The sequence below is a fragment of the Urocitellus parryii genome, chromosome 11 (genome assembly GCF_045843805.1).
Source record: "Urocitellus parryii isolate mUroPar1 chromosome 11, mUroPar1.hap1, whole genome shotgun sequence".
Lineage (NCBI taxonomy): Eukaryota > Metazoa > Chordata > Mammalia > Rodentia > Sciuridae > Urocitellus > Urocitellus parryii.
Window position 1 is genome coordinate 35,207,963 of NC_135541.1, and position 24,696 is coordinate 35,232,658.

The 24,696-nt window shown below is 37.6% G+C and overlaps 1 protein-coding gene and 1 long non-coding RNA gene across 3 annotated transcripts in view; one reads left to right on the top strand and one right to left on the bottom strand.

Moving 5' to 3' along the window:
• Positions 1 to 7,468, bottom strand: part of Nrdc (nardilysin convertase) — an 85,487-nt gene extending 78,019 nt beyond the window's left edge. For both annotated transcript variants that reach the window (XM_026381752.2, XM_026381745.2), the window contains exon 1: positions 6,985 to 7,468. In XM_026381752.2, coding sequence (XP_026237537.1) covers positions 6,985 to 7,319 — 335 coding nt within the window. In that variant the 5' untranslated portion in view covers positions 7,320 to 7,468. The remainder of the gene's footprint in view (positions 1 to 6,984) is intronic.
• A 247-nt stretch (positions 7,469 to 7,715) lies between these two features.
• Positions 7,716 to 24,696, top strand: part of LOC113178070 (uncharacterized) — a 99,992-nt gene continuing 83,011 nt past the window's right edge. Inside the window, exon 1 of the long non-coding RNA XR_003300178.2 lies at positions 7,716 to 7,774. This is a non-coding gene — a long non-coding RNA (uncharacterized LOC113178070). The remainder of the gene's footprint in view (positions 7,775 to 24,696) is intronic.

Genomic DNA, 24,696 nt, shown 5'->3' on the forward strand with positions numbered 1-24,696 from the left:
GGGTTGGATACTCAGCATTAAATATATTTTTTAAAAAAGTATTTTTTTAAAAAAGGGGGGGCAGGTAGGCTGGGAATGTAGCTCAAAGTTAAGTGCCTCTAGTACCAAAAAAAAAAAAAAAAAAAACCACTGGGTCCACACCCACAGAATACATTTGGGAATAAACAGTCATTTGAGATAATAAATTTTTTTTAATATTTATTTTTTTAGTTGTACACAATACCTTTATTTTGTTTTTATGTGGTGCTGAGGATCGAACCCAGTGCATCACACGTGCTAGGCGAGCGCTCTACCGCTGAGCCACAACCCCAGCCTGATAATGAAAATTTAACAATCTTAAGATCCAGTAAAACAGTAATAATTATGTCAGAAATAAAATATATTATAAAACATCTAATAAGAAAATGTCCATAACATTGTTAAATAACATTTCAAACTATGTAAATTACATATTTTTGTTTATTTTTGCAGTGTTGGGGATCAAACCCAGTGCCTCATCCATGCAAAACACATGCTCTATAATCAAACTACATCCCTCCCTGCCCCTACCCCTGGCCCAAGTATATATCAATTAAAAATGCATAGGAAATAAAATATTAAAATTATGTAGTAGTTAAGTCTACATGAAACTTATGAGGGTGTTGTTTTTTTATGGACTTTCTTCCTTTTAAAAACTAAATTGCACAATATATTTTGTTCTGCCATTGTCATTCAACAAAACATTATTACATGCTTTTCTGTGTCAATACATAAAGTACCAGGTCATTCTTTTTCTTCTTTTTTAAATAATAAGTACCTATCTTTAAATATAGTTATATATTCTTTTCATTGTAAAACTATTAAAACTTTTTTCTTTGTACTACGGATTGAATCCAGGGGCCCTTTTTATTAAATTGCTTAGGGTCTCACTAAATTATTGAGGCTGGCCTCAAACTTGCAGTCCTCCTGCCTCAGCATCCCAAGTTGCTGGAATTACAGGTGCACACCACCACACCCAGCTCATAACTTACTTTTGATTGTGCATGGCACTGAGTTGATTAAATTCAGAACCTTGTACATGCTAGGGAAGCACTCCAACACTGAGTTACATCCCCAGCTCATAACTTAATTTTATACAACCAACAGAAAATAAAATTGTTACAAAAAAATGCAGCCAAGAATAGTCTTACATAGGGCTGGGGTTGTGGCTCAGTGATGGAGCTCTTGCCTAGCTTAAGCGAAGCACTGGGTTCAATCCTCAGTACCACATAAAAATAAACAAAATAAAGGTATTAAGTCCATCTACAAGTAAAAAAATTTTTTAAATAGCCTTATACAAACATTTAATAAGTGTAAACATAACAATAGTAACTAACAGGCTGGGGTTGTGGCTCAATGGTAGAGGGCTTGCCTAGAATGCGTGAGGCACTGGATTCAATTCTCAGCACCACATATAAATAAATAAAGGTTCACTGACAATTACAAAAAAAAAAAGTAGCTAACATTTAAGGGCTTGCTTTGTGCCAAGTACAAGCCTACATATGAATTAATACACTAGAGTATAACTGTGTGTGTTATTATCATTGGTATAATTTCTTTTTCTTCTTTTATAACTTGCCTATTTGTACTTGTTTACTCTGAAAAATCAGGTCATTCTTTTTCTTATTTTTTAAATAATTTCCTTTATTAGTCATTTTATACACACAAACACGCACACACACATATATTTAATTGCAGACAGACACAATACCTTTATTTTATTTACTTTCTTTTATGTGGGGCTGAGATTGAACCCAGTGCCTCACATGTTCGAGGCAAGTGCTCTACTACTGAGCTACATTCCAGCCCAGGTCATTATTTTCAAAACCTCGCCAGAATACAAATTAAGTCTAAAAATTTCTAGCAAAATATCCTTAAGAGTTCCAAGAATATGCGTGACATGTAATCATTTGTGCATTTATATATTTTACAAACTATATTTGAGAACCTACAATGTGCTGAATGAATAAAATGGACATCATCTCCATACTCAAGTGTTTTTAACCTAGTAAGCATTTGTTAAATTGAGTTAATAAGGGGAAAGAAAAAAAAGGGGGAACATTTCAATTAAAGAAAGACTAGTACCATAGTGCTATTTGTAAGTGCACACCCTTCAACACGCAATAATTGTATCTTAAGCCATACTTGGAGGATTCGATGAATCCAAGCTTCTATCTTCAGATTAATTTTAAGAACACTGGAATTACAGGTGCACACCACCACACCCACTTTATTACTTATGTCATTTTCATGCTCAGGAACCCATAGTCTTTCAAGGTATTTACCAAGTATACCCCACATTATACTTCTCTACATAAGCTTTTTCAAATTTCCACAACTTCCATACCTCCCACTACTTTCCTTCCCCCACCCCCCACTTCAGTACTTAAGATTAAACCCAGACAGGGTCTCACTAAATTACCAAACCTGACTTGGAACTTGTAATCTTCCTGCCCCAACCTCCCCAAGTAGCTGGGATTACAGGCAAGTTCCACCAACCCTTCAAGATTTTCTCTTCCTTCTAAAACCAATCCCTCCATATATATTCTTGATCCTATCACCTCACTACTATGGAAAGTCAATGTTCCATCTACTATCTTCTTTATCTTCAACTTCTCCTATCAGTGCTTTTGTTCCTCAGGCAATAAACACGCTATATTTATTCCACCATGAAAAAACTATCCCTTTTCACTTTAAAATCAAACCTGAAAAATGTCTACTTCACACTCTAAAAGTTCATGTTTTCCATCCATTCCTTATCTCACTACAATCTAGCTTCTGCCTTTATACCATTCTTTTAAAGCTGCTTTCACCAGGAATAATTTCTTGGGTTCTGTTTTTTTTAAATATTTTTTATTTGTCAATGGGCCTTTATTTATTTATATGCTGTGCTGAGAATCAAACCCAGTGCCTCATATATGCTAAGTAAGCATTCTATCATTGACCCACAACCCCAGCCCCTAAAAAGAACCGTTTTTAACATAAACTACTTAACCTCTTAGTATTATATAACTATTATCACCCCTTGATTCAAGTATTCTCCCTCTACTGGCTTCAAGGCCATTGCCATTTAATTTCTTTTTGCTTCCTGAATGATTCCTTTCAATTTCAACTCTTTATGGGTTCCTCTCCTGTGTCCAAGCATTGAAGAGATGAGTTAGCTTGCTCAAAGTCACAAAACTACTAGACAGGAAACCAGATACAAAAATGACTTTATAAACATATATGTGTGTGTGTGTATCTCCCTAACAACTATCAGAATTAACAATACATTTCAGTTTCATTATCTGCTCCCTGATTCTATCACTGCAGATACCACTGTTCCTTGAAGGCAGAAAGAAGACTCACCATCATCATCTTCAAAAGCAGAGAGCTTTTTAATGGTAACCTTATTTAAAAAAAGAAGTTTTTTTTTTTTTTTAAAACACAGAAACAATATAATTCTTTCTACTCTTAACAACACAACAGCCCTCATTTAAAGAAATTAGTCTAAGGAATGAGTCAAAAGATATTTATTGAAGTCATATTAGTATTCAGAAGACTGAATGTATTTCAACCTTAAAAGTATTCATATTGTTAAATGAGCTTGAATTTCATAACTATCCCTAGCTTGCTTCTCTAAAACTAAAGGGATGCAAAAGACTTGCATTCGGGTTTCAGACAAAGGAGGTGAATGTTGCCAAGCTCCTAGAATTTATATAAATGTCAAATATATAATGATTTCTTTGTAAAGATTCAATGATAACTCTAAGATTCTATGATAACATCATTAATGTGTATATGTACACAAATGAAAATGAAACATAATTATTCCAAGGGTTTTATTGAAAAGATCAATAGATAAACCTATATTCTTCCCATCCAATACAAAAGAAAATGTTCTTTTATTTCCTGATGTAAGCTGTCAATACCTTAGATTTACCTACAGTTTCTGCTCAGAAGTGAACCACCCCATTACTGAAATCAGAAGATATTAATGTTCTCAATGCAGTTGTTCTGCTCACTTGAACTGTGCTCCTCTTTGTGTTCATCAACATATAATAGTAAACAATAAATTCTCAGAAATAGGCAGTACCTTATTCAGCATGTATTCATGATTCCATTTAGTATGTTGAGAATTTATTAAAATAACCATCTCCTAACTTGTAACAGTCTGACCAAATTTTAAAATAGAAAGACTTGCCCTCCAGGAGCTTACATACCTGTTCATTTGTTTTTCTCCCTTCCACCACAGAAATACAGGTCATTTTACAGACAGATTAAACACGGAAAGTGTTTTATACTTATTTTAGTCAATCCAAACTTCCTAACATTAAGTGCACTTTATGATTAAAATAATTTAGTATTTAGAATGTCTACTACTAATCCTGAATTTCCACTCTAAACCAAAAAAAACTGGAGTAATGGTTCACAACCTGGAGTTCCTTAATCCTTCCAGAAGAAAAGAGAATTAACACTTACCCGACATTTATTCAGCTCCCTAAAAAACATAACAAGTGTCCTGGAGATACACAGTCAACATTTCAAAAAAGGTGAATACAAATTATATAAATAGAAGAGTAAAATTCTGCAGGCTATTACTTAATAAATACAGACTGGTAAATCTTTCAAGGCATTATTTTACCATAATGTTCCTTTAAACAGGTCCTCCTCTGGTGCTTATTTACACATTCAAAAGGCATATAATTATGATAGTTGTGTACTATAATGGATAATGTACAAAGTTCTACAAAAATGCAATGGAAACGGGAATTAATTCTGCCGGAAAAGGCTTCACATAGATAATATCTGAGCAACTCTTAGGATAATTTAGCTCTCTAGTCTGCAGATGCCTCATGTATTTTTGGTTACAAAATATTGCAGAATTTACCTGTAATTTGTATAAATCTTTAGAGATCACTTATCCTGAGACCTTCTACCTTCAAAGTAACAGAATCTTTTCTTTAAAAGTCTAATTGACACTCTAGTGTGTAAAAGAGGTAAAGTGGATAGATGGGCTCTTTTGAAAGGCAAAGTTATTGAAAAGTTGTTGTAATCAAACTTCATTTTAAAATATGAAAACTGAAACACTAAGAAAGACAATGATTTAAAGGTCACATAGAAACAGAAGGGAAATAATTTATTGAAAGTTCACCTGTTAAGTCTTATCTCCTCTTTTAAGTCTTGCTTCTCTCTCCATTTGGAATTTATCACTCCTTACTTCATTCCCTGGTCTACCTAGCACATGTTTCCATTATGGCTTCTATAAAACTTTTAAGTGACCTAATTTTATGTGTCTGTATTTCTCTACTACATTGTAAGCTCCCTGAAAGAAGGGAATGTCTTAACATCTTTGTATGTCACCCAGAATAAAATGTTGTGTACTGCATTGTATCTGACCAAGTATCAAAAAAGATTTAAGTTGGCCTGGTACCTGGCACATAGTAGGATTTAATATTATTTATCAAATCAATTTGTGGAACATAAGGTTATTAAATAATATACCTAAAGCAGTTACAACAGAGTCTGACACACTGTTTCTATTCCATTAACATTAGCTATTATTATGTAACCTTATATAGGTAGGGAAGAAAACCCTGAAGCCATTATTGAAATTTTAACCTGAAAGACAAAAACTAAGCAACTTTTATCAAGCTTTCAAATTACTCATTTACATATTACTAATACAAGCACATATTTCATGAGAAAAAGACAAAATCTTGTACATCTTAAAGGATGGCAGCCTGGGAAAAAATAATACAGAGAATTGTATGTGATTAATCTCCAGACCTGGAGTGAAAAGAGAAAATGGACTGGTCTTAATCTTGGGGCTAAGTCATATCTTTCTACACCTCAGTTTCAGTCACCTGTGAAATGGGGGTGGTGAAATGTTAACTCTAGGCTTCTTTCCTGCTCCTGCTCTAACCCTGTAACAAATTTGGACCTAGAATCTTTCAGCTTTCAACTCAACATGAGTAAAAACTTTATTTTTTAAAAAACCAGCAAATGGTGCACAATGGATTTGGTGTCAGATGGCCTGGATTTTCATACCAGTCTGATATCATTTAGCTGTGTCATTCTGAGCAAGAAGCAAACTCTCTGGGTCTCAATGTCCTCAACCTGTAAAACGAAGGTGTTGGACAATATGAACTCTTTAAAATACATCACAGTCATGATATTCTATGAAATAAACTAGCTCTAAAGGAAATAGAGATTAAGTCACCATTTATTAGAGATGTTTAGAGGGCTCTGCATAAACCAAAAGTAGAGAATTTCAGGATTAGAAGACTACCTCTCAATCAACTGAGGAACAAGTAACTCTCCAATGTATTTTTGGAAGAGGTCTCCCAATGATTCTAGTTCTGAAGAACGACCCATGGGAAAAAAGTCAGTCATTTCATCTTAGGCCAACTATGATGCAAAGTTCTTTACTGAAGCCAACCCATCCTCTTATAACTTTTGCCCCCTACTTTTACCTCTCACTCACCTCTCAAATGTTTCTGGTTAGCGGTATCTCCCCTTAACTATCCTCTCCTCCAAAATTAAGATTCTCCAACTCTATCCATCTTTCCTCCCAACAGAGCACCAAAACCCCCTTACCGCCCAACCCGCCTTCCTCCATTCTTGCTTTAGTGAACGTCAAAATTACTCAAACAGCTCTTTCCATTCTGACACGCTGATTCGCTATGGAACCTAAGATTTCTCACTTACCCAGGTGATACCACCCCGCAGGCCCTAATTGCCCTTGCCCCCTCCACTCAAGGAAGCCCTTGCCGGGAGAAGTATGCCCTGTTACCCCGAGAAAGAGATACAAGAGGGAGGGAGGGAGGGAGGGAGGGAGGGAGGGAGGGAGGGAGGGAGGGAGACAGAGAGACAGACACACACATACACACACACACTCTCACACAGAGACAGAGAGAGAAAGAAGTGACGGCGGCGCCAACACAGGCCCGCACCCTGTTCTCCCCATCAAACCTCCTCCCTCACCGGTATTGCTTGGGGTCGCTGGGAGACTTGATGATCTCAGGGTCTCCGGCATTACTGAGAGACCCCCTCCGTCCCTCCTCCTCGGATTCATCCGCTCCTAGACGGGCAACCCGGCCGCTCTCGCCCAAATCCTGTCCATTGGGTTGCAGTTCAGGGCAGCTGCAGGTGGACTTCGCCTTGTTCCTTCCGGGCATGGTCACAGTAGGAAAAGGTCTGGTAGAGTCTTCACACCGACCCCGCGCTCCGATTCTCCACAGCGCCGCGAGCTCCCGCCCGGCCTCACACAACTTCCTCCCGGTGGCACAGACTGCAGCAACCGCGACTCTCCTCAGCATTCACCACCAAGCCGTAGCGATGGGCATCCCGCTCCCCAGGGCCCACCCCCTCCTCCTACTCCAGCCGCTCCTCCTCCTCCTCCGCGTTCCAGAGGCGGCGGCCGCGGCCGGCGCTGGTGCTGCCGCAGCCGCAGGGGAGGACAGGCCTGAACCCCTCCCCCAACTCGGTCTCTCTCACGCTGACTTCCCTCATCCCCCGCCCCTCTGGACGCGGTGACGCTACTGACGTGAGCCAATCACGAGACAAGAAGGCAGTCACGCTCATAGGAACAACCAATGGTAACAGGGAAGGAAAGGAACCAAAGGGACCCGGCTGGATTCTCGGAGCACCCAGAGAGCATTTCGAAGCCTAATGTGGGCGGGGCGACAGACAGGAGGCCCGAGTGACGCGGAGGACGACGGGAAAAGGGCGCCTGCGCTGCGTTTATGACGTACTCGGCAGCGGCTTTAAGGCAGTAAGTACTGCTCCGCGTCTCAGAAAAATATTCCCCTAGTGAGAAAACTGTGAAGCGAAAGCGGATAGATTGAATTACAAAGTCTTCTCCCGTTCGCGTCATATTTTGTGAACTCTGCCTCTCAAACTCGAGGCCGAACGTTTGGCCGTGACTCAGCATATAACAAAAAGCAGAAGGCCGGAAGTCTTTTCCTACGCCCGGGAGGTGGACGCTGCCCCCAGAGTGGGAGTCAAGCGCCGGAAATAGCAATTGAGCGTTTCCGCCGCTTTACTGTCAAGTGCTCTTGCCTTTCGCCTACAAACCTTATGAAAGTGATTGAAAGATCGGTCTGGACATTTTTTAGCTCCGCCACAGACTAGGGTCCACAGTTATCTTACCTTTAAGTTCACCCAACTTTTACTGAACAACTACGATGTGTCGGCGAGCTGCTTTTAAGTTTTTTCTGCTTGCAGTAGCCTTTGATGGGCAAGCTAAAATGTGACTTAAGTATAGACACAATTTAAAAAAACATAGCTGACAATAAGATACTGACAGGTTCCGATGATACTAGCACATATAAAAATGAACATGAATGAATGGAGAAAGACTTGAAGCAGGGATATGTACTGTGGGTTATTATATCTAAGTTTTTCTAGGCCTCTTCTGAGCTCCAGGCATGGGATAAAGCCCTGAAAAAAAAAATGGTGTATTCAAAAAGTAATAAATGCTATGAAGAATACAGGATAGGAGGATAAGGAGTTGGGGAGGACAGGTGTGGAAGGTTCAGGCAGGAAAGGATGAAACCTGAACTGGGGCAAAAGATGAGGAATATTGAAAAGTATTGTTCAACGATCCCGGTTTTCAAGAACCTATCAGCTTTTTAAATAAGCAGCTTTACTAGACTGCCCTCCTTCGGAGCAGGTTTTTTTCTTTGTATCTCCAGTCTCTAGCATGGCTTCCCAAAACATAGTAAATCGTTAAATGTTTGCTATTGAGTAAATACCTGCAGCGACATTGTCTATATTGTATTAAGAATTATTTTTCTCTCCAAAGCAATAATGCCAGAAGTGAGAAATCATCCAAGTACAGCTAGCAATTAGATTTTCCTTACTAAAAAACAGAATTTACATCTTTTAAGTGTGACCTACTAGTTTTCCCTTTATTTTTTACTTTGCAGTACTAGAGATTGAATCTGCAGCTTAACACATGCTCAGCCAAGCGCCCTACCGCAAAGCTACATTTCCAGCTCTTAGAATTTTGCTTTAAAAAGATCTCTGAGTGGGGCGTGGTGGCACAAGCCTGTAATCCTAGCGGTTTAGGAGGCTGAGGCCAGAGTATCACAAGTTCAAAGCCAGCCTCATCAAATTAGTGAGGCCCTGTATCAAAACATAACAAAAAAGGCCGGGTTTGAGGCTCCGTGGTTAAGCCCCCATAGATTCTATCACTACAATTCAATAAGTACAAAAAAAAAAAAAAAAAAACCTGAATTTTACAAGTCACCAGATTCAAAATATGGCAACATCCTATAGTGTGGCATTCCATGTATTCATTCTATGTATTCATTCCACCAACAAATCCAGCTGGGAATAGAGTGATGAACAAGAAATTTTCTAGTTCTTTTGATTGTGAATAGTTCCAGAAGGAGATAAAGACACATATCCTGGCCAAATAGTTCTCTAAAGAAGGAAATTTAAGCTAACATTTGAAAAATATATAGGAATGGTGCAGGAATGTGTAGGAATGGGTTTGTCAAAAAGCTTTTGATAATCTGGTCAGTATGGCTATATTACAATAATCTGGGAGCAAAAGGGAAAGAGATGAGTGGCAAAAAAAAAATCATAGGAAACCTAAGAGTAAGTCACTATTTGTGTATTTTTTTTTTGTATCATTGGATTCCCAGCTCTTTGAATGGTTTCTGAAACTCTGTAGTATTTATTCAGTAAATAATGACTGAACAAATGAAGAGAAGTCATGATCACAAATGTTTTCCAAGTAGATCACTGTGGTTGATGTGTGAAAAATAAATTGGATGGTGAAGGGCCAGGGAAAGTCTGTAAATGAGAAAAGAGGGAGCAGAGCCAGGTATGTGATCTGTGCCTAAAGTTCCAACTAATCAAGAGGCAGAGGTAGGAAGATTGCTTGAACCCAGAATTATGGGCCAGCCAGGGAAACAGAGAGAGACTTGACTCAAAAAAGAAAAGGAAGAGGAAGAAGTTGAGAGGCTACTAAATAATATAGGCAATAAAAAATAACTTGAGTTTGGGGAATGATGGTGGAGATAGATAAGTTGTGTATAAGTTGTGTATTTAGGAGGTAGAATTGACAGGTTTATTAGTGGTTGATTTGATGTGGGGGAATAAAGAAGAGAGTAGTGTAGGCATAACTTTCTAGCTGATTTTCTGGTTGGATAGATGATAATCCCAGTAATTTTCAGAGTTTCTGAAAGGCAAGCATTTTAGGAGAAGAGTATTGGCTCAGTTTTGGACTTTGAGTCAGGTTGAGTTCAAAAAAGAGACCTAAATTGGAGATCAAAATGTTGTGGTTTGTCAGTTTCTAAGTTGTAACCAAAACCTACTGAATAAGACCACCTCAACCCCCATTGAAATTACGAAGTAAAAAGAGAAAAGGGCCCTAGGACCAAGCTGTGAAGAGGAAGAACTCACAAAAGAGACTGCCATATTGGTAAGAGAAAAAGCAGAATGTGATGTCCAAGGAAAAAATAATTCTCTGATGCTGGGCTGAGTATAATTTCGAGCCCATAGCAGATGTCAGAATTTCAGATTAAATGTATCAAATATGAAAATTGATAAGGCATCACAGAAGTACTTTAGTTTGGGTCCTTTAGATACAAAAATAAATATCTAGCAATGGAGATGAAGCTCACAAATGACCTATGGCATAACCAGGACTTTCAAACCAAAAGTATTATTTTCCCATTGAAAATAATTTTAAAAGTTGCCACACCTCATTTGTTCTTTTTTAAATGTTTTTTTAGTTGTAAAAGGAGACAATAACTTTATTTTGTTTATTTATTTTTACGTGGTGCTGAGGATCGAACCCAGTGCCTCACGTGTGCAAGGCAAGTGCTCTACCTCTGAGACACAACCCCAATCCCATACCTCATTTGAATACTCATAGTTATTATAAAAAGTATTTCCTGGAGGAAACATTAAGTCAAGCTACTTCCATTTATAAGAAATTGAGCTAAAATAAATAAATAATAAAGTTAAAGATCACAGGATTATAATTTTAATCCTGTTTATCTAGTCTTTCTTACAGTATATAAATGCTTTTTTTTTTTCCATTTCCACTCCATCATTAGCATCCTATACTCCCTCCCAGCTTACCTCATAGATTTCCTTCTCATTAGGTAGTGACCCTTTGCTCCCTATTATTCTGATGAAGTTCAGAAATCATGAAAAATAAAAACATCTAATTTCTATGTTTGATGCCTACCTCTGAAAATTATTTTAATTTTAGTCATTGTGATAGCTGTCTACCTACCAGAGAAACAAATCTGAGCTTTACTCCTAAAAACTCAAAGGTAAGTTATTCTTAACCCCATTATTCGCCTTTATATTTTGAGAGTTAGGAAAAGTCAAAAGTATGATGGAGTGTTGGTTCTACGTTGAGTAGATGTAGAACTCAATACATCTGGTGTGGCATGAGCCCATTTAGCTTAAAGCCCAGAATTATCTTCCTTTTTCTAGTACCTAAAATTCCCGCATCTGTGATTCATTGTAATATTTTATGACTCCTCTTAAATGCCTGTTACACTTTTGAAAGAAATGAACACTAAGGCCATTTTGTGACTAGTGTTTCAATTTTAGAACACACTCTGGGAAACTTGAGATCATCATAAACCTGGGGTGGGTGAGGAAATTACTAAATGTAGGTGAAAAGGCAAAGAGGAGGTAGGTAACAACAGAATTATTATTTTCAAGATACTGTCTGTGGCCCACGCTCTAAGAAATTATACCTTTGGAGCTCTAGCTATTATGGGTCCCACCCACTGATTGTTATCCACCTTTTGCAGTTTTGTATCTAGGTCAAGAAATAGGCCTATTTTCATGGAGCTTTGTTTATGTAATATACAAAGTGATTTATGAGATTATAAAAACAGTTTTCTCCTATATTATGAACATGGTTATAGGAGGAATTTAGTGCTTAGACCTTAAGATAAATTAGGAATTGCTTTAAAAATTATGCCAAATGAAAGATTATTCTATAACCAGTGCCCCTCTTCTGGTTTAAAGATATGCATTTTAAGACTCTGTCTAGAAAGGAAAATGTGAAGACACAAAAATTATGTTTATAATATATAATTCAGATTATGTTACTATTCTTTTTAAAATTCATCAATGGCTCCTCTTTTTTTTTTTTTTTTCCTCCTGGTACTGGGGATTGAACCCCAGGGGCACACTGCCACTGACTACATCCCCAGTCCTTTTTTAAATTTTTATTTTGAGATATAGTTTTTCTAAATTGCTCAGGCTGGTCTGAAATTTGTAATCCTCCTGCCTCAGTCTCCCCAATAGCTGGGATTATAGGCCTGTGCCAGCATACCTGGAACACACTGACTGGCTAGCTGAGTATTTTATTTATTTGTTTGTTTGTTTGTGTTTGTTTTGGTTACTGAGGATTGAAACCAGGAGCACTTTACCACTGAGCTAGTCCCAAGTCCTTTTTACTTTTTATTTTAAGACAGGGCTCATTAAGTTGCTAAAGCTGGCTGGGATTACAGGGGAGCACCATTATGCCCAGTCACAATGACTTTCTTACTCTAACACATCAGGATATTTTCTTTTTTAGGGCCGTTATCTCTGCCTCTTGGCCTGGAATATTCTTCCTTTAAATTTTGCATTGCTGGCTCCTCATGAGTCATACAACAGTTCAAATGTCATTCTCAAGAAGTGTCTTCTGTTATCCAAAAAAGTATTCATTATTTGAAATTATATTATTTATTTGTGTATCGGCTTTTTGACTATGTACTGTCTATATTATCAGTCCATGCAGAGTTGGTATTTATTTGTCTTATTTCCGACCATATGGCTAGAATCAAAAATCATGCCTGGTATATATTGAATATTCAATAAATACTTGTTGAATGATACAGAAAGGGAGGACAATTGAAGTTTCAAGACCAATTGAGTGTGTATAGCTTTAAATTTGAGATGAACACCTTTATCATTGGACATGGAAAGAAGATATAGGCAGAGATAGGTACAGAGGTAGCAAAAAATTTAACTAGTATTAGGAAGAAGGAAGCAACTAGAATTTATTTATTTACTTTGTTACTGGAGATTGAACCCCAGGGCACTTTACCACTGAGCTACATTCCCAGCCCTTTTTATATTTTATTTTGAGACAGGGCCTCACTAAATTGCTGAGGCTGGCTTTGAACTTGTGATCTTACTGCCTGTCTCCCAAGCCACCAGGATTATAGGTATGTGCCACCACACCTAGCCCCCCAACCCCCAAGTAGTGGGGATTGAACCCAGGGTACTCTATCACCAAGCTCCACCCCTAGCCTTTTTATTTGATTTTATGATAGGATTTTGCTAAGGTTCCCAGGTTGACCTCAAACTTGCCTTAGCTTCCCACATTGCTGGGATTACAAGCATGTACCACTGTGCTTAGGTTTTTAGACTCAGGGCCCCCTGAACATGCTAGGTAAGTGCACTACCATTGAGCTACACTCCCAGTGTAGCAGCAGGAATTTAAAAGAGTTTTTGTCTGATAGTCCTCAGCCTCTGTTCTCCTTTTGAAATATGATAAAAAGTCAATGCTGTGACTGAGGGATAGGTAGTGTGAGGGGTCTTGCTTTCTTGGAAATAAGTAAATAAGATATTTGCTTTTACTGTTTGTTTAAATTTCACACATCCTGAAACCAAGCCCAGGTGGTAGTTTCTGTTTCCTGAGTAACTATCATACTTTGTGCCAAGCATTTTACTTTCATTGACTCATTTAATCTTCACAAAAATCTGAATCTGACACTCACTAGTTTACAGAGAAGTTAAATATCTTGTACAAAATAAAAAAAAAATGAAGCTACCAGAATTGCAAACTATGTTTCTGAGTCAAAGATTATATTCTTTCATCTCTTATGTGTTGCCTATCAGTAACCCGATGTGGTTAATTCCTAATCTAATCTTTAATTACAAAGTAACAAATGTCATAACTAATATATCCCAAGAGGACAGTTTATCACTATCACTAAGAAAGTATCTGGCTTAAATCATATTGTTATGTCCTGGGCATGTACCAATGTGTAGCAATGAATCCCACCATTCTGTATGGTTATAATGCATCAATAAAAATACAGAAAAAAAGTAAGTATCTAATATTCCAACAATCATCCTTCCTTTCTGAATTATTAGGTCTAAAAGCCACTTACTGAGATGGGGATGTAGCTCAGTGGTAAAGCACTTGCCTAGCACGTATAAGGCTCGGGTTCCATCCCTATATAGCTAATAATAATAATAATTAATAAATAAACAAAATCACTTACTTAGGTGGACTAAGCAAGCCAGGACCTCTGGGTAGGAGCAACACAATGATGTGTCAGGACACGAACAATGTAAGGAGGTGACCGTGAGGGCTGATGGTGCAAGTGTCCGACTAGAGCACTCGCCTAGCATGCGCAAGGTGCTGGATTCAATCCTCAGCACCACATAAAAATAAATAAATAAAATAAAGGTATTGTGTCCAACTACAAAAAAAAAAAAATTTTTAAAAAGAAGACATGCCACAAAGGATGTGACTCTATGACATCTTTACCAGAGATGTAAAAAATTGTGCTCTCTATGTGTAATATGAATTGTAATGCATTCTGTTGTCATATATAACAAATCAAAAATTTTTTAAAAAGAAGAAACAAAGAAAATTTTTATAATGGGAAAACCTGACAAACACCATTTGTGAGCACAATAACATTATTACTAAGGAACAAATTGCAATTGTTATCAGTTAACAGTATACAATGAAGAAAAATCCAGCATCAGTTCTGTGCTATTCCTACCCAAAATGTACAACTTGAATCTAATCAAGAGGAAACAGACTAACCCAAAATGAGGGACATTATATAAAATAGCCCACCAATAATCTTTAAAAGTAGCAAAGTGATGAAAGTCAAAGAAAGACTAAGAAACTGTTCTGAATAAAGACTAATGAGACCTGATAACTAAGTGCATAACTATAAATGGCATTATCAGGACAATTAACTAAAGAGTTCTGTGGATTACTTGATAGTAATGAATCAATGTTAGTTTCCTGATTTGGGGCTGGGAATGTAGCTCAATGGTCAATTGCATACCTAACCTGTTTAGGTCCTGGGTTTGATCCCCAGCATGTGCGCGCACACAAAGAAAAAAAAGTCCTGATTTTTGAGGATTTTAGGGTAACCTGACATCATATTGGCAATATATTCTCAAGTTGTTCAGGAAGGAAGGCAGCCTCTCTGTACTGTTGTTATAACTTTCCTGCACATTTGAAACTATTTTTTTTAAAAAGGAAAAATATCACTGAGGGGGACAAAATGAGCACAATTTGAAACATTGGAACTGCCTGCCAGTGTCTTAAATGAAAAATGTGAGTCCTGGAATTTGTGGAGAAAAACAATGTTTGTGGGGGTAATGGTAGTAATTATTCTCTGTCTATCCACACCCTCCAAAATCATGCTGAAGATTTTCCTTTTAGAAGCCTCCTTTGACTATTCTAGTCCATACTTATCATTCATTCCATACCTAAACTCAGAATGTACATTGTTTATTTCACTTCCTTAGTACTTTTTTTTTTGATACTTGGACACAATACCTTTATTTCACTTATTTATTTTTATATGGTGCTGAGGATCGAACCCTGGGTCTCACACATGCAAGGCAAGTGCTCTACTGCTGAGCCACAACCCCAGCCCCCCTTAGTACTTAATCATATATAACCTTGTGACTTCTCTTGTATTATTATTGTCTTGTATAAATTTTAAGTTCTTGTTTAAATCTTGTGAATGTTATTTTCTTAATCAGAATAAGTTTAGAAACAGATATCATATATGTTTCTTTCTCTCCTCAACATACCTAATACATGTTTTGCAATCACATTTTCATATCCTAAGGACTGTCAAAAATAATTGATTTCGCCAAGCAAAAATTTCATACATACCAACTATATATTAGGCACTGTAAATAATAAATAATAATTACTTACATGTGTAGGATGCATTGTAGTTAATAAAACATCTACACACCCATTATCTCATTTGTTATTTCTAACAACTCTGTGAAATAGGTGCTGCCACATGGTAAACAAACACAGAGAGGAATTGTGAATTATTTAAAGCCATATAGCTTTTAAAGAGCAGAATTGGAATGCCACCTTCATTCTTCAGATTCCAAGTTCAGTTTCCTTTTTTTTTTTTTTTGCTTCACCATAGAAAGCAAATAACAAGTCTGGACACTCTGATGTTCATAAATATTGTATTAGTTTTCTACTGCTGCTGTAACAAATTACCACATACTCAGTGCCTTAGATGATACAAATGTATTATAGTTCTGTAAGAATAAAAGTCTGACACAGGTCACACTGAGCTAAAATCATGAGGTTAGCAGAGTTGCATTCCTTCCTAAAGTGTAGAAGAGACTCTGTTTCCTTCTTGTTTCCAGCTTCTAGATGCTACTCATATTTTTCGACTTGGATTCCCTTCCTCCATCTTCAAAGAAAAAAAAAACATTGCATCTCTCTAGATATATCCTCCTCTGACCCTCTATTCCACTTTGAGGGATCCTCACAATCATGTTTGATCTACCCAGATAATCCAAAATAGTGTCTCTATTCTAGAATTAGCTGATTAGCAACCTAATTACTTCAGAAAACTTAACTGTCCTTTGCCGTATATCCTAACATATTCAGAGATTCCAGGGATTAGGACATGGATATCTTTGGGAATCCTATCGTGTGGATGTTCTTCAAATATGCACTTTCCAAAGATCCACTGAGCATTTTTACATCTTAACTCATGATATGAATAGTTCTTCCATTTCCTGAAAAATCAACCATTAGATTCCAACAGGACAATTTGTTTACTGGTATATTAACTTTTAGCAATTAGTTTACCAAAAACATAAGCCACAGTTGATTTACAAAATTTAGCATCTTCTAAGTCCACTGTTCCCATTCAACAAACAAGGAGGTCAATGACATTAAGTAACTTGCCTAAGGACACACAGCTAGTAAGCAATAGAGCAGTAATCCAAACTTGGACCCTATTTACAAAGCTCAAAAGCTAGAAGCTTTTATCACACCATTTTCTCACCAATAATAGAAACTTCTAGGGCCTACATTTTTAAAAAAAATCCAAATAAAATTTACTGCAACTTTTGTAGAGTTTAATTTGTGCTACAAGATGGGCCTCATAGAAAATTATTTAAAGCCCCTCAGGAAAAATATCCACAGCTTAAGGTGTAACCTCTTTTGTTTCTTCTTTGGGGAAAAAGATGAGAGATGATCTCTGGGTCAAATGAAAGTGAGGAGTAGAGAAGCAGAACTTAAGGTTATTTTGTGTGATGAAAGAATTGTGCTAATTGATTCTTGTAGCATAAAATGAGAAGTGTCTTTTTTTTTTTTGTCAGTTGGTCTTCAGTGGCTTCAGTAGATATAAAACAATATCTCATCCCAACAAAAGGATTACACATTGATTAAACTAGTTTCAACTGGGGCCTACATTTAATGCCTGTGATTTAAACATTAATTTGTTCCTTTGAATCATCCACTTTTTTTCCGTTTTTTCTTTTCTTGGAACCCAGGAATACACTGCCATTAGCTACACCCCCAGTTCCTTTTTTATTCTTTATTTTGAGACAGTGTCTCCATATATTTCCCAGGATAGCCTTGAACCTGTGATCCTCCTGCCTTAGCCTCCTGAGTTTTCTGGGATTACAGGTGTGTGCCTGATTGGATTATGTATTTTGGGGGAGGGAACTAGGAGTGGAACCCAGGATTGCCTAACCACTTAGCATCCTCCCCAATCCCCCTTTTTTTGCTTTAATTTTTTTATTTATATATGACAGTGGAATGCATTACAATTCTTATTATACATATAGAGCACAATTTGTCATATCTCTGGTTATATACAAAGTATATTCACATGGATTCATACATGTACTTTAGATAATAATGACCATCACATTCCACCATCATTTCTAACCCCATGTCCCCTCCCTTCCCCTACAACCCCTCTGCCCTATCTAGAGTTCATATATTCTTCCCATGCTCTCTCTCCCTACCCCACTATGAATCAGCCTCCTTATATCAGAGAAACATTCAGCATTTGTTTTTTGGGGGATTGGCTAACTTAACTTAGCATTATCTTCTCTAACTCCATCCATTTATCTGAAAGTGCCTTTTTTTATATTTTATCTAGAAACAGGGTCTTGCTGAGTTACTTAGGGCCTTGCTAAATTTCTGAAGCTGACTTTGAACTCATAATCCTCCTGCCTCAGCCTCCTGAGCTACTAGGATTACAGGTGTGTGCCACTGAGCCCATCTTGGATCATCTACTTCTTACAGACTGCCTTGAAAATGCAAATCACTGCAGTAGAGGCAATAATATTACAGAAAATGTTTGGCATTTAATTAATTTAATATTTGTAGTTTCCACTAATCAAAAGTGAACCCCAGGGCTGGGGTTGTAGCTCAGTGGTTGAGCGCTTGCCTTGCATGCATGAGGCACTGGGTTCAATCCTCAGTACCATATAAAACAATAAATAAATAAAACAAAGATATTTTGTCCATCTACAGCTAAAAATAAAATAAAAACTTTAGAAAGTGAATCCCAGTGATCCCTGACCTGGAATAATGTTAACATTACTAAAGTTTGGTTTAAATCACTCACTAGAATTCTGGTGTTATGGTTTGGGTATGAGGTGTTGTGCAAAAGCTCCTGTGTTAATTTATAGGAATATTTAGAGGTGAAATTATTGGGTTATGAGAGCCATAACCCAATCATCCTAATTTGAATGGACTAACTGGGTGGTAACTTTACATAGGTGGGACTTGATTGGAGGAGGCAGATACTGGGGACATGCCCTGGAAGGGTTCGTCTTCCCTGTGGTTCCGTCCCATTTCTGTCTGCTTGCCAGCCACCAAGAAGTAACCAGTGCTCCTCCACTATGCTCTTCACCATGGTGTTCTGCTTCACCTCAAGCCCAGAGCAATGGGGACTAAAACCATGAATTAAATTGAAGTTTTCCTCTTCTAAGTTGTTTTTGTCAGGTATTTTGGATACCTGACAAAGCAAAGCTGTGGGAAATGTCCCTTAGTAATTCAGTCTATTTAATCTCCTAGAATCCAAGTTTTAAATTTGCTTTACTATGTGATTTTCATCATATGTGTCTTATTTGGAAATTATACTCTATAATGTCATTCCTAAGAGAGGATATTTTTCAAGAGTCTTAATTAAGATGAATTCTTTGGTAATATCAAGAATCTATATCATAGTGACAAGAAACTGTCAAGGGTGATCCCATATCAGCTTGAGAAGTTGCATATTATAATAGTGTCAGGAGACATGGGTTAACCTCACTACTTGTGAGTCATATGATCTAGAGGAAATAATGTAATTTCTTTAAGCCTTAGCTGCTTCTAAAAATGGATATAAATTCTTGCTTAATAAAGTTATAAGGCTTAAATAAAATGATGGATGTACAAGTGTGTGGCAAAGGAAGACAAAATCCTGATAGGAGTGTGCATGAGTATGTAAGCACACAGATGTAAAAAAAAATTAAAAAGGCATAGTAGGGGTTGGGTTCAAATCTTTACTGTTGCTTGTGTGATCTTGGACAAGTTCTAAGTCCTTAGAAACTCTTAATCTTGATTTTCTCATTTATAAAACACATTCTTCATAGAGTTGTTGTGAGCATTAAATGCCATTATACTCTAAGAGCAATTATTCTAGAGTCTGACCCCAAGTATACGTTCAAGAACTGTGCACTCTTTTATAGAGTGCAAGTACAAAGGTTCCAGATGGTTATCTTTAATTGACCTGATGATGACAGACGTGATTTCTTGTTAAACCACAAGGCGGAGCTAGAGACATAGGAGTGGATGTCTTATTTAACAGGAATCTTCAGATTTCAGGGAGAAAAAGAAGTCATTTTTCATATGGAATCTTCAGATTTCAGGGAGCAAAGAAGTAGTCTCTCAGAGTCCATGGGTTTTGCCAGAACAAAACCTATTTCCCTTTAAGCCACCACTCATGATCCTCTGAGTCATTTCTTGTTGTTTGCTTTTTTGTTTTCAAAAAGAGAATAGTAGGACTGGGGTTGTGGCTCAAGTGGTGCATTCCCCCAGCACGTGTGAGGCACTGGGTTTGATCTTCAGCACTACATAAAAGTAAAATAAAGATATTGTGTCCACCTAAAACTAAAAATTGATTATAAAAAAGAGAGTAACAGCCCAAAGAACACTCAATAGACATCAATAATGTGAATTTCACTTCCCCCTGGGAAAAAGATTTGGATTTAGCACATAGAAGATGACTATATAGTTATAAAAGAAATCCTTTAATATATTTAGCTTTCTTCTCATTCTTCAGCCCAGAGACCAAAGGCAGCTTTTGTCTACACTCTGCTTATGTGACTGATTTCCTGTCTCTCAGAGCCCAATTCTCTCTCCCAAAGGCATAATAAGAATTTCTCCCAAGAAGCCCATGAGGTCCCCATACAAATATCACTCCTGGAAGTCTGTCTTAGCATCCCAGGATGTAAAGTATCTAGATTAAGTTTCAGTTGTTCTCAAAGGATCACTTTGAAGGTATATTTTGTAAGCTCATTAAAAACTCAACTCTCATTACTTTCAGGCATGCTCCTGTACGCTATGTACTATTATAATTAGAACCTCATGAAAATCACAAAAATCTACTTAAAAGAAGATGGCAGTACCAAACATCAGCTTCAAAATGCCACTATTTTCAGGGCTCCTGAAAGCATTGCTACAGAAATGAGCTTAGATCATTCCCAAATCTAAGTGCATAAGACAAATTCCTTCATTTCTACACATAAATACACTTCATGCTCAAGTGAGGGAGAATGGAAAGATCATTCTAGACAGAGTTCCAGGACATGAAGAAGGTCAAACAGAAAACAATGTTATCACAGGTTTGAAAGTAATTATATATGGCTTGACTAGAAAGGTTGAGAGGGTGAATGGCAAGAATTAAAGCTGGAGGGCTTGGGCTGTAGCACAGTGGTAAAGTGCTTGCCTCTAATGTGTGAGGCAATGGGTTCTATCCTCAGTGCCACATAAAAATAAAGATATTGTATGTCCATTTACAACTAAAAAAAAAGAATTAAACCTGGAGAAAAATCATTAAGCCATGTATTTTATAATAAGGAGTATATATTTTATTCGGAGAGCAATGGAGACCCACCAAAAGGCAACAAGGTATGGCAAGAAAAAAAATTGTTTCATGCTTTAGAAAGATCATTATAGCTGCAAGATAGAGAAGGGAGGAAGGCAAGTCTGGGCAGAAGGTATGCAGGATATTTTCTGTTCACCTCTCCAGATGCTTTCTCCATCATCTATCTGCTCTGTGTCCCAGAAGTTTGAAATGTGTGCATTCCCAACAGGTTTCCTTGCCCCTCTAACTGTTGGTTGGATCCAGTATTAGGACAGAGCAGCAGATCAGAGATTAGGGGGAAGGAGAGGTCCAAACATTTATTCCTCATCTACCTCTCTGTTGAGTCATTGTGTGAAGATACCTGCCACCACCAAAGGTCACAGCTATTAGCAGTCAGCACCTTCCATACAACTGCCATCTTCCAATCCTTATAATCATTCCCTCCCCTGCCCTTCAACTGTATGGGTAGTAATGATTCCAACTTTGCTAGGACTTTTAAAACTTTGCCTCCCTTGTTGGTCTCCCTAAACTGTGCATATGCCTTGTGAATGGTTCCTTTATTGAACACTCCTCAAATTATCTAGTTTGTGTGTGCCATCTATTTCTTACCAAGACTCCAATGGCTGCAGAAAGAAACCAGTAATTATGTGATGGTTAACATTTATTATGTTCTAGGCACTCTCCTATGCTGGGTTTCTGATCTCACGACTAAAAGGCTCAGGGGTCACTCCAGGTAAACTGGGATAACTGGGCTGCGCCAAAGAATTACACAAGAGACCTTTTTTCTTTGGGGTCGCTGTGACAGCTCCTCTGACCTTAAAAGTCCACAGGAAGAGAGAGAGAAAGCAGGCGCTGACCCCTTTTATTGAGGAGAAGCTATTCAAATGAGGCAAGGGGTCAGGTTTCAGGGGGCTGAGTCTGTCTTCATGATGTCTACTCTCAGCAGGTTGACTGATATCTGGGTAGGCCACACACAAGGGCACAGTAAGTGAAGGGGACACACACAAGGCACTTCCATGGAAGATTCTATCCTAAACAGGGCAAGGGGTTATATTACAAAGGAACAGGTAAGCGTAGCTCCACACCCATGCAAGAGACACCTTCCCTCAAACCCAAGAAGGGTGGGGAAAGCTCTGCCACATTTCTGTGACTGAGTGCCTTAGCACCCAGCTGGGGAGTGTGACTCAGTCACATGCAAGGTTGGTCTCCCACACTCTGAGTTTATGTATATTTAATGCTCACAGCAGCCCTATGAAGTATCCTTCCTTTACAGATGAGGAATCTGTGATACAGAGAGATTGGATAATTTTCCTAAAGTCATATAGTTTGTGAAAAACTGAGCTAGAACAGACATAGTCTGTTTCTAGAGTGTATTTTCTTGACCACTATGCCCTCTGGTGAGGTAAGAGTTGATGTTGTAAGTTGCAGCAATAACAATGGAATAGAGAAAAATGAAGGAATTTAAGACCAGTTGTTGCTAAACCCAGTGTAATTTAAAGTTTCAATTGGGATCAAGAGGCAATGAGGACTGGGGTTGTGGCTCAGTGGTAGAGTGCTTGCCTAGCACATTCTAGGCCCTGGGTTCAATCCTTAGCACCACATAAAAATAAATAAATAAAATAAAGGTATTGTGTCCAACTATAAATTTAAAAAATTTTAAAAAGAGGCATTAAAATTCACTGGTTATAAACATAGATTTTGGAATTAGATGGACCAGGCTCATGTTATGTTAGCTGAGTGATTTTTTTTTTTTTTTTTGTAACGGGGATTGAGTGCTGAGCCACATCCCCAGCCCTACTTTGTATTTTTTTATTTAAAGACAGGATCTCACTGAGTTTCTTAGCACCTAGCCATTGCTGAGGCTGGCTTTGAACTTGGGATCCTCCTGTCTCAGCCTCCAGAGCCACTGGGATTATAGGCCTGTGCCAGTATACCTGGCTAGCTGAGTAATCTTAAATAAATCATTTTCTCTTTTTGGATTTCAGTTCCTGCATCTGTAAAAATAGGATTAATAATGCCTATTCCACTGAGTTTCTTTAAGAATTAAACAAGATCCTTTCACATATTACTTAATCTGGCATGTAGTAGATCTTAATAAATAAGATTTTTAATAAAGGTGCTTAATGAATATTTATAAATAAATAAACCCAGAGAGACATGGGAGCACCTGTTGGAATTTAGGTATGTTAGCTCCAAAATGCTATCATCAGTGACTAACAACTTGCCCTGAGAACAAACCAGCCCTTCCCCTCCTTTGTGTGCCTGTGTTATTTGGCTATTTTTGTGGTATATTTTTTTGAAGAGGTACCAGGGATTGAACCCAGGGGCACTTAACCACTGAACTACATTCCCAACCTTTTTAATATTTTATTTTGAGACAGGGTCTTGCTTGCTAAGTTGTTTAGGGCCTCGTTAAGTTGCTGAGGCTGGCTTTGAACTCGAGATCCTACTGCCTCAGCCTCCCGAGCCACTGAGATTATAGGCATGTGCCACTACTCCTTGCTATGGTATTTTAAAAAAAAAATCTTTATTTATTTATTATTTTTATGTGGTGCTGAGGATTGAATCCAGTGCCTCATTCTTGCAAGTGCTCTACCACTGAGCTACAACTCCAGCCCCTATGATGTGTTTTTTTTTTTTTTTTTTTTTTTTAAAGAGAGAGTGAGAGAGGAGAGAGAGAGAGAGAGAGAGAGAGAATTTTTAATATTTATTTTTTAGTTCTCGGCAGACACAACATCTTTGTTGGTATGTGGTGCTGAGGATCGAACCCGGGCCGCACGCATGCCAGGCGAGCGCGCTACCGCTGAGCCACATCTCCAGCCCCCCCTATGATGTGTTTTTAACTATGGTGTTTGAGTTATTGGTTATTTGTCTTTCTATTCTGCTAAGCTCCACTAGTCCAAATTCATATCCTTATCCTCAGTTACTATCATCATATGTAGCACACACTAAGAACTCAGTAATATTTGTTGAATGAATGACTCAGTACTTCTAGGAAACGATTCCCTGAGTTTCATCTCAATTACCTTTCTTGCTGTCATGTAGATTAGAAAATTACTCTACTTTTTTATTAATTACTTTTTCATTTATTCATAAATCCTAGTGCACACAAGGTACATGGCAAATATTTTTAAATGAATGAACTAACATTAAGCAATTGCAATAAATTGGAAGCTATAGTCAGAATAGCTGGATTCAAATATTGGCTTTAATGCTGTGAGACATAGTTAAGATATTATCAATGTGCCTCAATTTCCTCATGTATAAAATGAGGATAATTGAATTTATTTCATAGACATATACATATTTTGAGAACTAAATGATAAAACTGGCTGGCCCTAGGCAAGGCTTAAAAAATGTTATCTAGGTAATGTTGAAAATGAGGGAGTCACTCTGGAGCCACCATGCATTGTTTGTTGTTGTTGTTGTTGTTGTTGTTTTCCTATTAACAAAGTGTGTAACACCTAGTGCTCAAAGCATTACTCTGAGCCTGCCTCCCACCACATCACTGGTCAAGGAATAGGTCTCAAACTTCAGAGGTCTTAACAAA